The sequence below is a fragment of the Equus przewalskii genome, chromosome 26 (assembly GCF_037783145.1).
Source record: "Equus przewalskii isolate Varuska chromosome 26, EquPr2, whole genome shotgun sequence".
Lineage (NCBI taxonomy): Eukaryota > Metazoa > Chordata > Mammalia > Perissodactyla > Equidae > Equus > Equus przewalskii.
The window spans coordinates 14,383,729-14,398,919 of record NC_091856.1 but is presented as its reverse complement, the minus strand read 5'-3'; the positions used below and the strand labels follow the sequence as shown (position 1 = coordinate 14,398,919).

The 15,191-nt window shown below is 36.7% G+C and overlaps 1 protein-coding gene across 4 annotated transcripts in view; it reads left to right on the top strand.

The window, feature by feature from the left end:
* TMEM245 (transmembrane protein 245) overlaps window positions 1-15,191 on the top strand; it is a 91,472-nt gene that overhangs the window by 25,463 nt on the left and 50,818 nt on the right. For 2 of the 4 annotated variants that reach the window (XR_011533277.1, XM_008539202.2), the window contains exons 6-8: window positions 1,039-1,208; window positions 4,094-4,117; window positions 8,745-8,849. Coding sequence is in view for 2 of the 4 variants with exons in the window: in XM_008539202.2 (XP_008537424.2) it covers window positions 1,039-1,208; window positions 4,094-4,117; window positions 8,745-8,849 (299 nt within the window). In the remaining 2 variants the exon portion in view is untranslated. The remainder of the gene's footprint in view (window positions 1-1,038; window positions 1,209-4,093; window positions 4,118-8,744; window positions 8,850-15,191) is intronic. The other 2 variants (XR_011533278.1, XM_008539210.2) reach the window with 1 other exon arrangement.

Genomic DNA, 15,191 nt, shown 5'->3' with positions numbered 1-15,191 from the left:
TTCTAGAGCCTATAATTACCCTAGGCTTATTCTAGGGGGTGTAGGAGCTTTCCTAAGACTTCTTTAGAGATTTAAGAAAGCTAATGAAGAAATTGTTGAACCAGTCTGTACCACTGAGCTCTTGGTTCAAAATAGTAATCTGAATTGTTAGGTTACAAGGCCAGAGATAAGGACACAGAAATCCCTGGAGTTAGGGAAATTACAGTGCTTGGCGTCAATTATCTAGAGTCCAAACTTCAAGGCAACCCTCACAGATAAGTAACACTTCCTTCTAGTCCCACCACCTTCTTAGTCGGCCTTTAACAGGGAGCTTAACCCCAGCTTGAAGGGCCACCACCCTGCCCAGCTGTAGGGGGGGACATTCATACTGTGGTCTGTGAATGGTCCCTGCTGAAGTCGTGCAGTGCACAGCCTCAGGCCATTTATAACAGCCCTGCTTGTACCCACCCCACTTCTCCACCAAGCCCTGGAAAGGATTCAGATGTGCAGAGCAGCATCAAGTAGAGAAACAGGAACACAGATGAAAATGTTACCCTGTGGTGGTAGAAAATCGTGATGCAAATGGAATACCTTATCCTTTTCTAGTCACTAAACATCAGACAGCTAAGGAGGAGAACAAAATTTGAAAAGAGCAGCTGTAATAGCCAAGGAGATCGGAACATGTCAGGGGTTAGAATTCTCTACCCTGGAAGGTGAAGGTATGAGAGGCCAAGAGTGCAGTCACTAGAACCTTCAAGATCAGAGTATCTTATGTTTATGTGGGCTGCGAAATAATCCCTGACTTCTTCAGGGATTCAGACTTCACAGAGAAGATAGTATCCAGGCAGGTGGGGATTGTGTGAAAACTTATTTGTCCCAATATCATCAATGTGGAACACCTTGAATTTGTTTCTCTCTCTCCCTCCTATTTTTTTTTTTTAGTTAATCTTTATTTTAATACTAGCTTTACTGTTTTAGAAAGGTCACATGAAATTCAAGGACCTTTTCGTGTTATAACTTTGTAATCTGTATTTTGTTTCTGTATGTATTTCTTTATAGTCTGGATACTCAAAAAGCTCATCGTTCACTTTGGAGTCGTGAACTTCCTGGAGAAGCGCTGCTCCGCGTGGTGGCGGGTGGTGGAGCGCTTCCTGAAGGAGCGGCAGGAAGCTCTAGCTCCATGGCCGATTATCGGGCTTGGAAAATTCTTGTTAAAAGTCGATAGTAAGGTATTGTATCTTAAGAATTTGGGCTGTTCTAATGGAGTTTATGTATTTCATGGTCTGAAGTATTCTGTTTCATGGTATTTAGTATTTATACTGTAATTTTTGATGACACATTTAATGTCTAATTCCATGATGAAATTTAAAGTTTGAAATTATAGCTTATATAAGGATAGGATGGATTTAGTTAAAGAAGTATTGTGTTAAGTAGTTTTTCCTCTTAAAAATGGGAGAAAAGGATCTTATGGAACACCTCATTCAACTCCCTCATTTTATAAGGACCAAATTGAAATCCAGAAGGGTTAAATGACTTGCCTAAAATTATATAGCTGGGTAGTGGCTCAGTTCAGTGAGTATTTCTGGAGTAATTCCCACGTGTCAGATATTGTGCTAAGTCCTGGTAAAAATCAGGTGAATCACAGAAAAGTAGATGAAGAAGCTCTGTTTAGTGGAGAGACAGCAATCCATTAAAATTCAGAGGGAGTGTTCAGATTCAGAGGCTTAGTGGTTAAGAGCATGGACTCTGAATCCAAACTCTGGTTTCAGATGCTAGTTCTGCTACTCATTAGCTGTGTGACCTTAAATGAGTTTGTTAACCTTTCTGTGCCTTGGTTTCCTTATCAGCGCAATGAGTATAATAGCATATACCTCATAGGGTGGTTGTGAGGGTTAAATGAATTAATATGTGTACAATTCCTAGATCAGGGCCGGGTGTATGTAAACTCTTTGTAAGCGTTAGCTCTTATACTTTGTGGAGGAAAAGTATGTACAGGATACAGTGGTAGTACTGAGCAAGAAATGACTCACTGTTGGTTTTACAGAGGAGGTGATGCCAGGGTAAGTTTTGAAGCCCAAGTAGGAGTTTATTAGGTAGACAGGGCAAGAAGAGCAAGGTGGATGGAGCAGTGCAAAGGCACCGAGCAGGATTCTTAGGGAACACCAAGAAAATGGTTGGCTGGGTTATATGAAATGGTGATTAGTGGGAGTGGAGACTGGAGAGTCAAGGACGAGACTGGATCAAGAAGGTCTTTGTGTACCATGCTGTGCAGGCTGGGCTTCATCGTAGAGGCCAAGAAACATTTCCTTCTACAGCTCCATACGTGACTGAAGGTTGAGAAATGCTGTTAGGTGAAGCAAGTGTAGCTGGAGATGAGAATGTATGAGTTCATGTTGCGGGGGGAGGAAGTAAACCTTTCAAATTCACAGTGAAATCTCCCAGGTCAAAGGAGATGCAGCGGATGTGTTTTCTTATGTATTACCTTACTGTCTTCCAGAAAGTTTCCCAGTTTTAATTCCCACCAGTGCAACATATAAGAGTGCCCATTTCCTTGAGTTCTTGCCAATACTGGATATGATAAGATAACAAATGTCCTTTTTTTAGTTTCGTAAAAAGAAGTATCTCAGTGTTGTTTTAATTTCACAGTCTTAAAAGTAAAAATGAAGTTGACCATCCTTTTGTATGCTTATTGGTTATTTATATTATTCTTTTGTGATTTGCCTATTTGTATTCATATTAATTTTTTTCAACTTTTTAAAAAAGAAGCTAAGATTTCTTAGAAATTTCAACCTATTTACCACATCTCCTTGGTGCTGGGTGAAGCTTTATCTTACTAGAGCAGATTTAGCACTTCAGGCTGTTTAAGGAGGGTAACTCTTATTTCAGTTAACTTCTTTGTCTTACCATACTATCAGAAGGGATAGAAACTAGATCCTATTTTCAGCATTCTCCTGTGCTTGTATTTGAAACCCTTCGTTTAGGAAAACTCCACAGTTGGGTCATTTGAAGTTCCAGGGGCAATTTTATGCCACTCTGTCCTTCTTAAGGAAGAGAGACAGTAAAATGAATAAAACCAGCGTTTTCTGTTATATATAACAATACATATCAGAATAAATGGCTATCACAAATAATATTTAAATATAATTGATGCTAAAATTATATTCTTTCTAGTGTAATCTATATGGGCTGCTGCTTTGGGGAATAAATCTATTTTTCACGTTTCTATTAAATTTTAATTGATTGGACCAGTGTTTCTGAAATGGTCCATCTACAGGAAATTGAATATGTGTCTGAACATGCATTGGGTGGACTTCTTTAGGGATAACTCTGCGAAGAGATTTATAGTCACTGATGAAATTATGCTTTTTAGCCTTTATACTGTTTATGCCACTAATAATGCCTTAAATCCTACGTCTACTGATTTTCAGATTATGTGTCTACTAACTAGCATTAGTTATTATAGTGATAAATATTGTGAGGTTTAGATGAGGTAATGTTTATGTGAAAAAAAAGTGGGATATTATCTATAGTAGAAAAATGTGTGCCTAAAAATTGGGATGGGAGGAAATGCACCAAATATTAACAGAATCTTAGATATATTTGCTTTTGGCCAGGTGTTCGCTGTTCCAAATGAGCACTGAATTGCTTTACTCTTGAAAAATAATGTGAAATAATTAATACTATGAAGCTGCGACTACAAAGTTCACTGAAAATGTTGTATATGAACATAGATCAGTTTATACAGGGACTAAAAATCTTTTTGGTGCATGATGTGTGAAAGATTCTTAATTATTACCCTCATCTTTGGAATTTGGTGTGACTGTTTAAGCCTCCGAGCTTTCAGGTTACTTTATGAATTTTTAATTGTTGAATTGCCAACAAAGCTTGTGGTTATCATCATTTCGGTCATTGTATATGTTAAAGGAATACTACATTCACTTGATTTTAAAACTTTGTTAATGCATTACAATTTTTTTTTTCTAGTTTTTCCTTTGGCATAATTTCTTCCTCATGCCCTCAGTGACTTCCTTTTCTTTTCATACTATTATTGCATTCTCTAATGATGTTCCACTGTTCTTATCTTCTCTTTCTCACCTTCCCCCCTGTCCTCAAGCTCTGGCACTGGCTAAATAAGAAGGTAAATGAACACACAGATGTTGGTTTTTACTGTTGAATTCTGTAATTCCCCCCTCCCCTTTTATCTCCCTTTTCACTCTGTGTTTCTGTCCATTTGTCAAACTAAGTTTTTGTTTGTTTTTAAAGTTCTAATTATAAGCTATGGAAGGTCGTGAAGCATTAATACTGTGACAGCACAATTTGCTAAAAACACAAAGGCCTTTAAATCGCCATTAAATCCTAAATGGATATGAATGGTATCTCCTTCCCCAAATGTTTCTAAGAGGTTCCATCCTGTAGTGGTTTTGTTCACTGTAAAAGATTTCCATTCCTCTTCAGCTTTATAATGTGGTTCAGCCTGAGGCTCTGGTCTCCTTTCACGTGTGAAGACATGTTAGGCAATAGTTACTGAAAGGGAAGAGAACTCTTTCTTGCTGCTTTTTCTGTAAATGACAGGACTTTTTCAAAAAGATAAATCTGTGAAGTAATTTTATGATTCCCTCGGCTGGTAATTTTATATATTGTCTTTTTTTGTGAGTAGCATTCCAAAATTTTATTTTTAACTTAAAAAAGGTTATAGTCATAGCCTGTGACATCTAATTTCATGCATTTCCCAAGATATGAGGTTGTATCTTTGATAAGTTCTTCGCTTGATTGGCATGGAATTATAATAGGTACATTTTTAATAACTTCAATAAGGGTGAATCCTGATACATTAGGAGTGCTGTAGCTATGACAGCGTCCACATCTAGTAGTCCCAGACTTAATTTCATTAAATCCTTAGGACAGATAGCAAGAGATGACATCATTTATGTGTGTTTTGTTTAAACACAGTAAGATTCTAAAACTCTTTAGTGGAAATATTATCACAAGCCTTAAGATAGATGTACCTCTTGGAAATAGATCAAAATGACACTTTGAAGTGCAGAGAGGCGTTCATTCTGGTGAAACAGAGGAGAGACTTTCAACAATGCCTAAAGTTTTAAACTTTGGATTGAAAATAAACATTGTATAAAATAAATAAATAGACACAGACACCCCCCAACCCCCACCCCTACCCTCAACCCCCACATGTATAGTTGTGTATATAGTCATGCATCATTTAACCATGAGGATGCGTTCTGAGAAGTGCAACATTAGGCAATTATAGCGTGCACTTACACAAACCTGGATGGTGCAGCCTACTACGCACCTAGGCTGTGTGGTACTAATCTTAGGGGACCGCCATTGTATATGCAGTTGGTTGCTGACTGAAACGTCGTTATGCGGCAAATGACTGTACTTCCATTTCTTACAAAACTTGTATGAGTAAAGGAGTTCAATCCTTGGCAGATGATATTGCTGCAAACATAAGTCACAGTTTCTTATTTTGATCAAAATAGGTGGAAATATGTTTTTCCTTAATTTGTGTGTATTGAAATGAAAGTGTCCTCAAGAGGTGAGAGACAGGAGAGCTAAAGTCGTTAGGTTTAATTCAATTTAACCTTCGGTGACTAAATGAGTTACATTACCTAATTTGTGGGCCTAGTTCACAGCTGACTAGTTAGTTCATTTTAAAGGATTCCTAAGAGATTGGGTAACTTTTTTCTCTGATGATTCTGTGCAGCACAGATAAAGCACTGGTGTAGAGTTGGACTAACTGCTTGAAGTTCTGAGAGAGTGCTCCAGGAAAGCACACAGATAAGTCGGGGACTATTATATTACGTTGCCTCTGAGGCCAGAAAGTGGCAGCATTGGGTATTTGGTCTTCCAAGTTCCAGTGGGGTGAATTAGGGAACCAATTCAAGAGAAGTGAGGACGATAGAGAACACATCTTATGGTTAATTGAAATGTAATCTATTTCTCAAGGCTTGTTTTATTTCTTAGTATATTGATTATTTGCACTAAGACTCAACTAGAATTTGGTTAAAAGACTCAGAGCAAAATGAAAACCTACATGCCCAGAATAATGAAATAGGAGAGAAAACTCAGCCGTGGAAGGACACTTTCCTAATAGCCTGATGAGTAAGGCCAGGCAGTGTAGAATTTCACTGTCTTTTGGTATAACTCTAACTTTGCCAACATCTCTAAATTTTAAAAAATACATGCCCTTCATTCACATTTGAAACATTTTAATATCATTTTAAAATGACTCCCTTCCCTTTTTATCATCGGAGACTGGGGGAATTCCTAGAGGCTGCGGCTTCTGAAGCAGGACAGTGATGACAGGTGGTGTGGTTTCCTTGACCCCAAGCAGAGCACAGGAGCAGAGGATGGCCTCAGGGGACAGCACCTGTGGTGTTTCTTTAGGAATTCTGCCTCCATCCGTTTCCCCTTCTCCATTCCTTTCTGTTTCTCTTTCTGTGTCCATGAGTTTCTCTTTCCTTGTGAGTCTTGTTCCATTCACTTGTGCACGAGGTTCTCTTCCTCCATGTGAGTTTTGTCTGCTTTGTTTTTTCCTCTCTGTTGGTCCCTAGTTCTGTGCACCACCTACCCTCTTCCCATATTTTTAAGTCTTTCCTGACTCTTTCCCACTCTTTTCTCTCTTTTTTTGTCTCCCTTTTCATCCTGTTCTTTCTCCTTATCTTAGCTGGCCATCATGTGAATAGAAAAAATTCCAACTTTTTAGCTTGTGTATTGAACATCTTAAATGACTTTGTTTTAAATTTTGAATGAAACATCTAACCCTCAGTGTTATCCCTTGAGTATAAATTTTTATTTAGATGACTCTTAGTGTGGATTTTTTCCAACCCTTAGGTATATGACTCGTGATAGGAAACTGCTACCCTGGCTGAAAAATACATGGTTTGATTTTGTAGTGTTGATGCACGTAAGGTGTTTGTGAATATTCTGTGTTTCATACTTTAAAATACCTAGACGTGAACTTAGGTATTCATACTTTCTAAATAGAATGTTATGTTTAAAAATGTATTTCAGAATATGACTTTTCTAAAAAATTTGAGCCTCCCAAGTTATTTTCAGAGATTGTAATTTGTGAATACAGATCTCATCTTAATTCTGAAATTATTCTCACCTATTCAGACATCTATTAGCCGAGCGCTTGCTGTGTGCCAGGCACTGTTAGGGTTTGGGAGGAGGAAGGGGCATCCTCCCACGGTGGTGCTTTCCTCAGGAAGCTGGCTCAAGAGCTAGGTGCAGAGTTGGTTTCTGATTGTAAACCTTCCTGGTTTCATTGATTTTAGAACTTATGTTCAAAATATGAAATCTGACCTTCCATATCTTAGAAAGCCTGTTATTACTTATTTTAATCTCTGCATTGTCTTTGATGCTTTGGTAGCATGCACTGAAAATTAACTCTTCTGTTGGAAGCTGTAATTGTCAAGGTAAAAGATAACATTTTATCTTTGAGTTCATTATAGCTTTGATCTCTTAGTGACAGTATCCTTCATGAAAGATAAGAGGGATGCAAGCTTATAAGCATTGAGTGGAAAACAAATGTTTTAGGAGTTATGTTGTTTTTTTAACCAGCATTCTGTGCTCTCGGGTGTTTAACTTACTGTTTGGAGAGCATAATTCAGATTTAAATTGAGAATAATTTATTCAGCAACGCTCTAGCTCATGTTGGGTTAAGTGTTGCAATGTGGCGTTTCAGCCATCATCAGTCTAATTGTACTTTTGAAATGTTATATGGTAACTTTGCATGTCAGGAATTCTAGAAATCTATCACAATTGTTATATATTCTGAAAACAAAAATTTTTTAAGTGTAGGATTGTGATTGTGAAAGATGAGGGAAGTTCTACTCAAAATAGAATTTTAAGTAGCATTTAAGGAGAGCGTAATTTAAATTATTGATTAAAGAGTAACCACTACATTAATGATTATATTTTATTTACAGTCTCTTAATAATAATTTGTCATAAAGCTTATGTTTTAAAAAATAGAAATTTCAAGTGGAAAGTCAGATTTTTAAAAGTATTTTACTATGAACTATTTCAAATATAAAAAGATATGAAGAACACCTATGTGCCCACCCTCCAGCTTGATAAGACATTACCTGTATAATTGAAAGCCATTTTATACCTCGCCCTGATTGTGCATCCACCTCTCTGCCCTGTGCCCCCCCAGAGTGACCATTATTCTGAAATTATTTATTGTTACCTTAATGTTAGATTTTTGTTATTACTCTTATTGTAATCCTAATGACATCAAAGGGAAAAAATACTTTGAATGTAATTCCTATTTTAATTTGCTCCTAGTTTATCTGCATAATTTAGGACATACCTATTTTATAAGAGGCATACTTTTTCTAAAGTCATTCGTATTTGCTAATTGACAGTAAAATTTCATGAGCTTTGAGGTCAGCTAATGGATTGTCGTCATTTTGTTTAGAATATTTACCAGGTTATAAATTATAATTTGAAATGTAAATATACCACATTATGTGATTTCACAACTGGATATAGGTTATGTCGAATTGACTGCCTTTTCTTAGATGTGACAATTCAGAAACTCGATATAACAACAAAGTAATTAATACTGTTAATTTTCTAAAGTTGCTTACAGCTTTCACTGCTTTAATCGTTATGCCATAGTCTGCTTTGCAAGCCTGAATATCCTATTTTGTCTTCATGATATTTGAATACATGTGTGTTTTTATTAAGTTGTTTGTACTTGAAAGATAAGTAATTCTCTTTTTCATTTCTGTGCAGATGATCATCTGGTTGGAGAAGATGTTAGACAAAATAATTAGCATTTTCATCATATTTCTGTTAGTGATAGGAACCCTTCTTTTAGCCCTACTCCTGACTGCAAAGGTAGAGTAAAATAATTACTATTACAATTAATAACCTCTTAATTGTTAGAATTGTAGTATGGATAAGATGATAGCAGAAGCAGCGTGGAAAATGTTACTTTGTTTATAAATATGTATAATGTATATGTATAATGTATAAATATGTATAACATATTATGATTTTTGTATTACTAGTTTTGCGATGAACTTGCCAAGTATATGTTTTACATGCATTTTTATTTTATTATCAAAGTTTTCAGAGGTAAATGCAGATGAAGAAATAGAGATACTGAGCCACAATTGGCTTCTTCTGTCAATAGGATAACTGTGATCTGGTCTCATGACTCCTAATCCAGTTAGTACCCCGTTACTAGATCAGAATTTCTTGATTACCTCCTTCCCTTCTTGTCTCATTGGACTTTCTGCTGGTATACCATAGGATCTTTCTTTCTCACTTTCCAGGCCCTGCCAGCTTACATTTCCTCTCCCCCTTCTTGGTTTGGACTGCTATAACAGAATGCTGTAGACGGGGTGGCTTAAACAGCAATATTTATTTCTCACAGTTCTGGGGGCTCAAAGTCCCAGATCAGGTGCCAGCGTGGTTGAGTTCTTGGTAAAGCCCCTCTTCTTGTATCCTCACGTGGTGGAGACAAAGATCATCTCTCTCGTGTCTCTTCTTATAAGGCAACTAATCCCCTTCGTGAAGGCTCCACCCTCATGACCTAATTACCTCTCGGAGACCCTACCTCTTTTTTTTTTAATTTTTATTTTTATAGCAGTAATATTGGATTGTAACATTATATAACTTTCAGATGTACATCATAATATATTTCAAATTCTGTGTAGATTACATCATGTTTACCACCCAAAGACTAACTATAATCCATCACCACACATGTGTGCCTAATTACCCCTTTTGCTCTCCTCCTTCCCCCTTCCCCTCTGGTAACCATCAATCCAGTCTCTGTTGCTGTGTGTTTGTTTGTCGTTGTTTTTTATCTTCTACTTATGAGTGAGATCGTACGGTATTTCACCTTCTCCCTCTGACTTATTTCACTTAGCATAATACCCTCAGGGTCCATCCATGTTGTCACAAATGGCCGGATTTCATCATTTCTTATAACTGAGTAGTATTCCATTGTGTATATATACCACATCTTCTTTGTCTATTCACCAGTGACCCCACCTCTTACTCGTCACACTGGAGGTTAGGACTTCAACTTGTGAATTTCAGGGGGATATAAACATTCAGTCCATAACACCCCTCTTTCATCTCATCGAGGAAAATCACTCTCCAAAGTGCAGCTAGAAGTTTATCTCTACAGTGATATTTCTTACTGACTTTTGTTTTTCTGACTTTTATGGTGTACTTTAACCTTTAGTTTCTCTGAACTTCACTGACCTCCACGTCCCAGAGTTTGATATGTTGTCTTCAAGGAATCCTGAAGCTTAGGTGAAATCATGGATATGAAAAGTTTTCATACAGTGCTGTAGAGATAAAGTAGTAGCTCTTGTTGATAAATAATCTGACGTGCAGCAATTTGCTGAAGGGTTGCGTTCTTTCTTGCTATGTGACATCTCCACTTGGGAATTCTATTCTTAGTCATTCTCAGCTTCAATATGTCCTCCGTCTTATCATTTGCTTCTAAAGTCCTGCTCTCTCAATACCTCTGTTTCAGTCGCTATACAGTTCCTATGTGTTCCTTGGTTATTGATCATGTGTAGTCCCTTATATACACTCTACAGACTTGTTTAGAGACCTTTCTTTGTTTTCGTCTTATTTCACCCAAACCTGCCACTATACAATCTTATCTTCCATTCTTGTTCTTCGAGAAACCTTTCACCAGTATGGTCTTCCATCTTCCTTTTTTCTCTTTCTCCTCTCTCTCCTACTCTTCTTCTATTCCACTTTCCCTCCTTATCCCTTTGCATAGGGTCTTCTTGCCTGCCCATCTCAATTATGTTCGTGTTTCAAGTCCTTTTTCTTTGTTCATCCCGTGCTTTCAGTGAGCTTTTGCTTCCCTGAACTTTGATAACTTGTATTACTGAACCCCTTCTTTGTGGTCTGGGACCATGCAAACAGAGCTTTTGAAGGAAACTCATTGGTTACCTGTTCATTCTCCCAGCCAATAAAGGGATCATTCTCTAAAACACCATGACAGTAACTACCTGAATGTCTAATAGACATCTCAAAGGCAGCCTGTCAGATACTGTGCTTCAGATCTTCCTTCACTTCTTGTCCATTCTTCTCATACTCTTCCCATTTCAGTAAATGACAACTCTGTTCTTCTTGCTCATGTGAAAAGTCTCAGGGTCATCCTTGACTACTTTCTTTCTTAGTTTGTCAAAGGATCCTTTTTGGCTCCATCTTCCTAATATATCTTAGGATAATAGCAGGGTGAGGATGTCAGGTAATTCCTCGCCACAGAAAGCAGGAATAAAACAGTATAAAATGTTTGAAAACACCACGTCAGGGTGTTGGAAAATGACCATTTAGGCAACAACTTGAGGACTGTTTGCTCATGAAAAACTGCTACTGCATCTGGTAAAAACAGGTAGCTTGTGGCTTTCTTGCTTGGCGTTATTCTCATCCTGCATAGCTTGGGCAGCAAAAACTTGCAACTCTTCCTGTGGGAGGTGGTGGACTTGGTTTGGGGCTGGCAACAGAGCAGCTACAAATTAAAGGGAGAGATTCTACAGCAAGAAAGCTGTAGAAGGGCTGAAATTAATAAACCATACAACCTAGTCTGATTGCTAAACTATGCATGTGTATGGGAGACCCCAAGGAGCCCTGTAAATATTGATAGCCTTCAGAGAGTTGCAAATTTGTGTCTTTGATTGCATTTCTCAACTTACACATCTCAGGCTGTGGAGGGTGAAGCCTTCTAATGAAAAGTGTCTGAGCATACCTTCTGCCAAAATCATTTACTGATGCTAAGCTATGCAGGTGCAGGGAAAATCCTTAGGGAACCAGTCTTTAAAAAGATAAGTAAAAAACACTGAGCAGAGACATCAGTGACAGGGAAGACACATTTTTTTAGTTTGAGTAGAGATAAGTTAATTGCTTACTGAAATAAAATAACAGCTCTTAGAAGAACAAAACAATCCAGAGTTACTACAACGTATTTATTTTAGTGTCCAATTTTAAACCAAACATTATTAGACATACAAAGAAACAGGAAAATGTGACTCATACTCAGGGGGGGAAAATACAGTCAAAGAGGTGGACACGTAAGTGGCCCAGATGTAGGATTTAACAGACAAAGGCTTCAAAGCAGCTATTATGAATATGTTCAGAGAATTAAAGGAAAGTATGCTAATAATGGGTAAACCAATGCAGCCTCTCAACAGGGAAATGGGGACTATAAAACAAAACCAAATAGAAATCCTAGGGCTGAAAAGAAAATAACAAAAGAAAAATTCTCTAGATAGTCTCAATAGCAGATTTTGAGATCCAGGGAAAAAACAATTAGTGAACTTGAAGAAAGATCAGTAGAAAGTATCCAGTCAGAACAACAAACAGATTTTTAATTATTAACAGATTTTTAAATATTGGATGAGCAGAGCCTCAGGTATCTGTAGGACAATATCGAACATTCTAACAGACATATAATCAGCATCCCAGAAGATGAGAAGAGAGAGAGAAAAAGTGGAAAAAAATATTTGAAGAAACAGTGGTTAAAAACTTCCCAAGTTTGATGAAAAACATTAATAGAACCAAGAAGCTCAAGAAATCCTTAGTAGAATAAATACACACAAACACAAAACCACGCCTAGACGCATCCTAGTCGAACTACTGAAAGCCACAGATAAAGAGAAAATCTTGAAGTGAGACAAAAATTATGCATCACACTGGGGAACAGCAAAACAATTAAGGACTTAATTCTCATAATAAACAGGGAATACCAGAAGACATTGGAATGACATATTCAAAGTCTTGGGGGGAAGAAAGGTCAAGCAAGAATTTTATATTCAGGGAAACTATTCTTTAAAAGTAAAGGCAAAATAAAGACATTTCTAGACAGACTAAAACTGAGAGAATTTGTTAATATCAGATCTGTACTGTAAGGAATGCTAAAGGAATTCCTTTAGACCAGAGAGAAATGACTCCAGAAATAAGTTGTATCCAAAGGGAGAAATGAAGAGCTCTTGGTAAATATGTGTTTTTTTCCTCTCTTCTTTTAATTTTTTGAAAAAAAAGACTATTTAAAGAAAAATTGTAATACTGTATTGTAGAATTTATAATATATATAGATGAACTATGTATATGTATAACCATAGCACAAAGAAAACTGGGAAATGGAACTATACTGGTATGAAGTTGCTATAAATATTTTTATTTTACTGGAAGTAAGTGAATATTAACTTGAAGTAGATTGTGATAAATTAAAGGTGTGATAAGTTTAAGATAAATAGGAATTATTAAATAACACAAATTTTAGGGGAACTAAAATGATGTATTAAAAAATAATTGCTTGCCAACAAATTGGACAATCTAGAAGAAATGGATAAATTCTTAGATTCATACAATCTCCCAAAACTGAATCAAGAAGAAATGGAGAATCTGAATAGGCCAATCACAAGTAAAGAGATTGAAACATTAATCAAAAACCTCCCCCAAAATAAAAGTCCAGGACCAGATGGCTTCTCTAGAGAATTCTACCAAACATTCAAAGAAGACTTAGTACCTGTCCTTCTCAAACTATCCCAAAAAATTGAAGACGGAACACTTCCTAACACATTTTATGAGGCCACCATCACCCTGATCCCAAAGCCAGACAATGACAACATGAAGAAGGGAAAATTGTAGGCCAGTATTACTGAAGAACATAGATGCAAACATCCTCAACAAAATATTGGCAAACCAAATACAGCAATACATTAAAAGGGTCATACACCATGATCAAATGGAATTTATACCAGGGACGCAGGAATGGTTCAACATCTGCAAATCAGTCAATATGATACATCATATTATCAAAATGAAGACTAAAAACCTCATGATCATCCTAATAGATGCAGATAAAGCATTTGACAAGATCCAATATCCATTTATGATAAAAACTCAATACAATGGGTATAGAAGGAAAGTATCTCAATATAATAAAGGCCGTATATGGCAAACCCACAGCCAACATCATACTCAATGGGGAAAAAACTGAAAGCCATCCTTTGAGAACAGGATCAAGACAAGGGTGCCCACTCTCACCACTCTTATTCAACATAGTGCTGGAGGTTTTGGGCAAAGCAATTAGGCAAGAGAAAGAAATAAAAAGTGTCCAAATTGGCAAGGAAAAAGTGAAACTCTTGCTGTTTGCAGACAACATGGTTTTTTATATAGAAAATCCTAAAGAGTCCATTGGAAAACTAGTAGAAATAACAACTACAGCAAAATTACAGGGTAGAAAATCAACTTACAAAAATTAGTTGCATTTCTATACTCTAATAACAAAGAGAACTCCAGAATATCCCACTTACAATCACAACAAAAAGAATGAAATATCTAGGAATAAATTTAACCAAGGAGGTGAAAGACCTATACAATAAAAACTATAAGACATTATTGAAAGAAATCGATGGTGACATTAAAAAAATGGAAAAATATTCCATGCACATGAATTGGAAGAATAAACATGGTTAAAATGTCCATATTACCTAAGGCAATCTACAGATACAATGCAATCCCAATCAGGATCCCAATGACATTTTTCACAGAAATAGAATAAAGAATCCTAAAATTCATATGAGGCAAGAAAAGACCCAAAATAGCTAAAGCAATCCTGAGAAAAAAGAACAAAGCTGGAGGCATCATAATCCCTGACTTCAAAATATGCTACAAAGCTATAGTGATCAAAACAGCATGGTACTGGTGCAAAAAAAGACACATGGACCAGTGGAACAGAATTGAAAATCCAGAAGTAAAACCACACATTTACAGACAGCTAATCTTCGACAGAGGAGCTAAGAACATACAGTGGAAAAAGGAAAGGCTCTTGAATAAATGATGTTGAGAAAACTGGACAACCAAATGCAAAAGAATGAAAGTAGACCATTATCTTTCACCATACATGAACATTAACTCAAAATGAATTAGAGACTTGAAGGTAAGATATGAAACCATAAAACTCCTAGAAGAAAATATAGGGAGTACACTCTGACATCGGTCTTAGGAGGATCTTTTTGAATACCATGTCTACTCAGGAAAGGGAAATAAAAGAAAAAACAAACAAATAGGACTTCTTCAGACTAAAGAGCTTCTGCAAGGCAAAGGAGACCATGAATAAAATGAAAAAACAACCCAGCAACTGGGAGAAAATATTTGCAAATCATATATCTGGCAAGGGGTTCATCTCCCAAATATGTA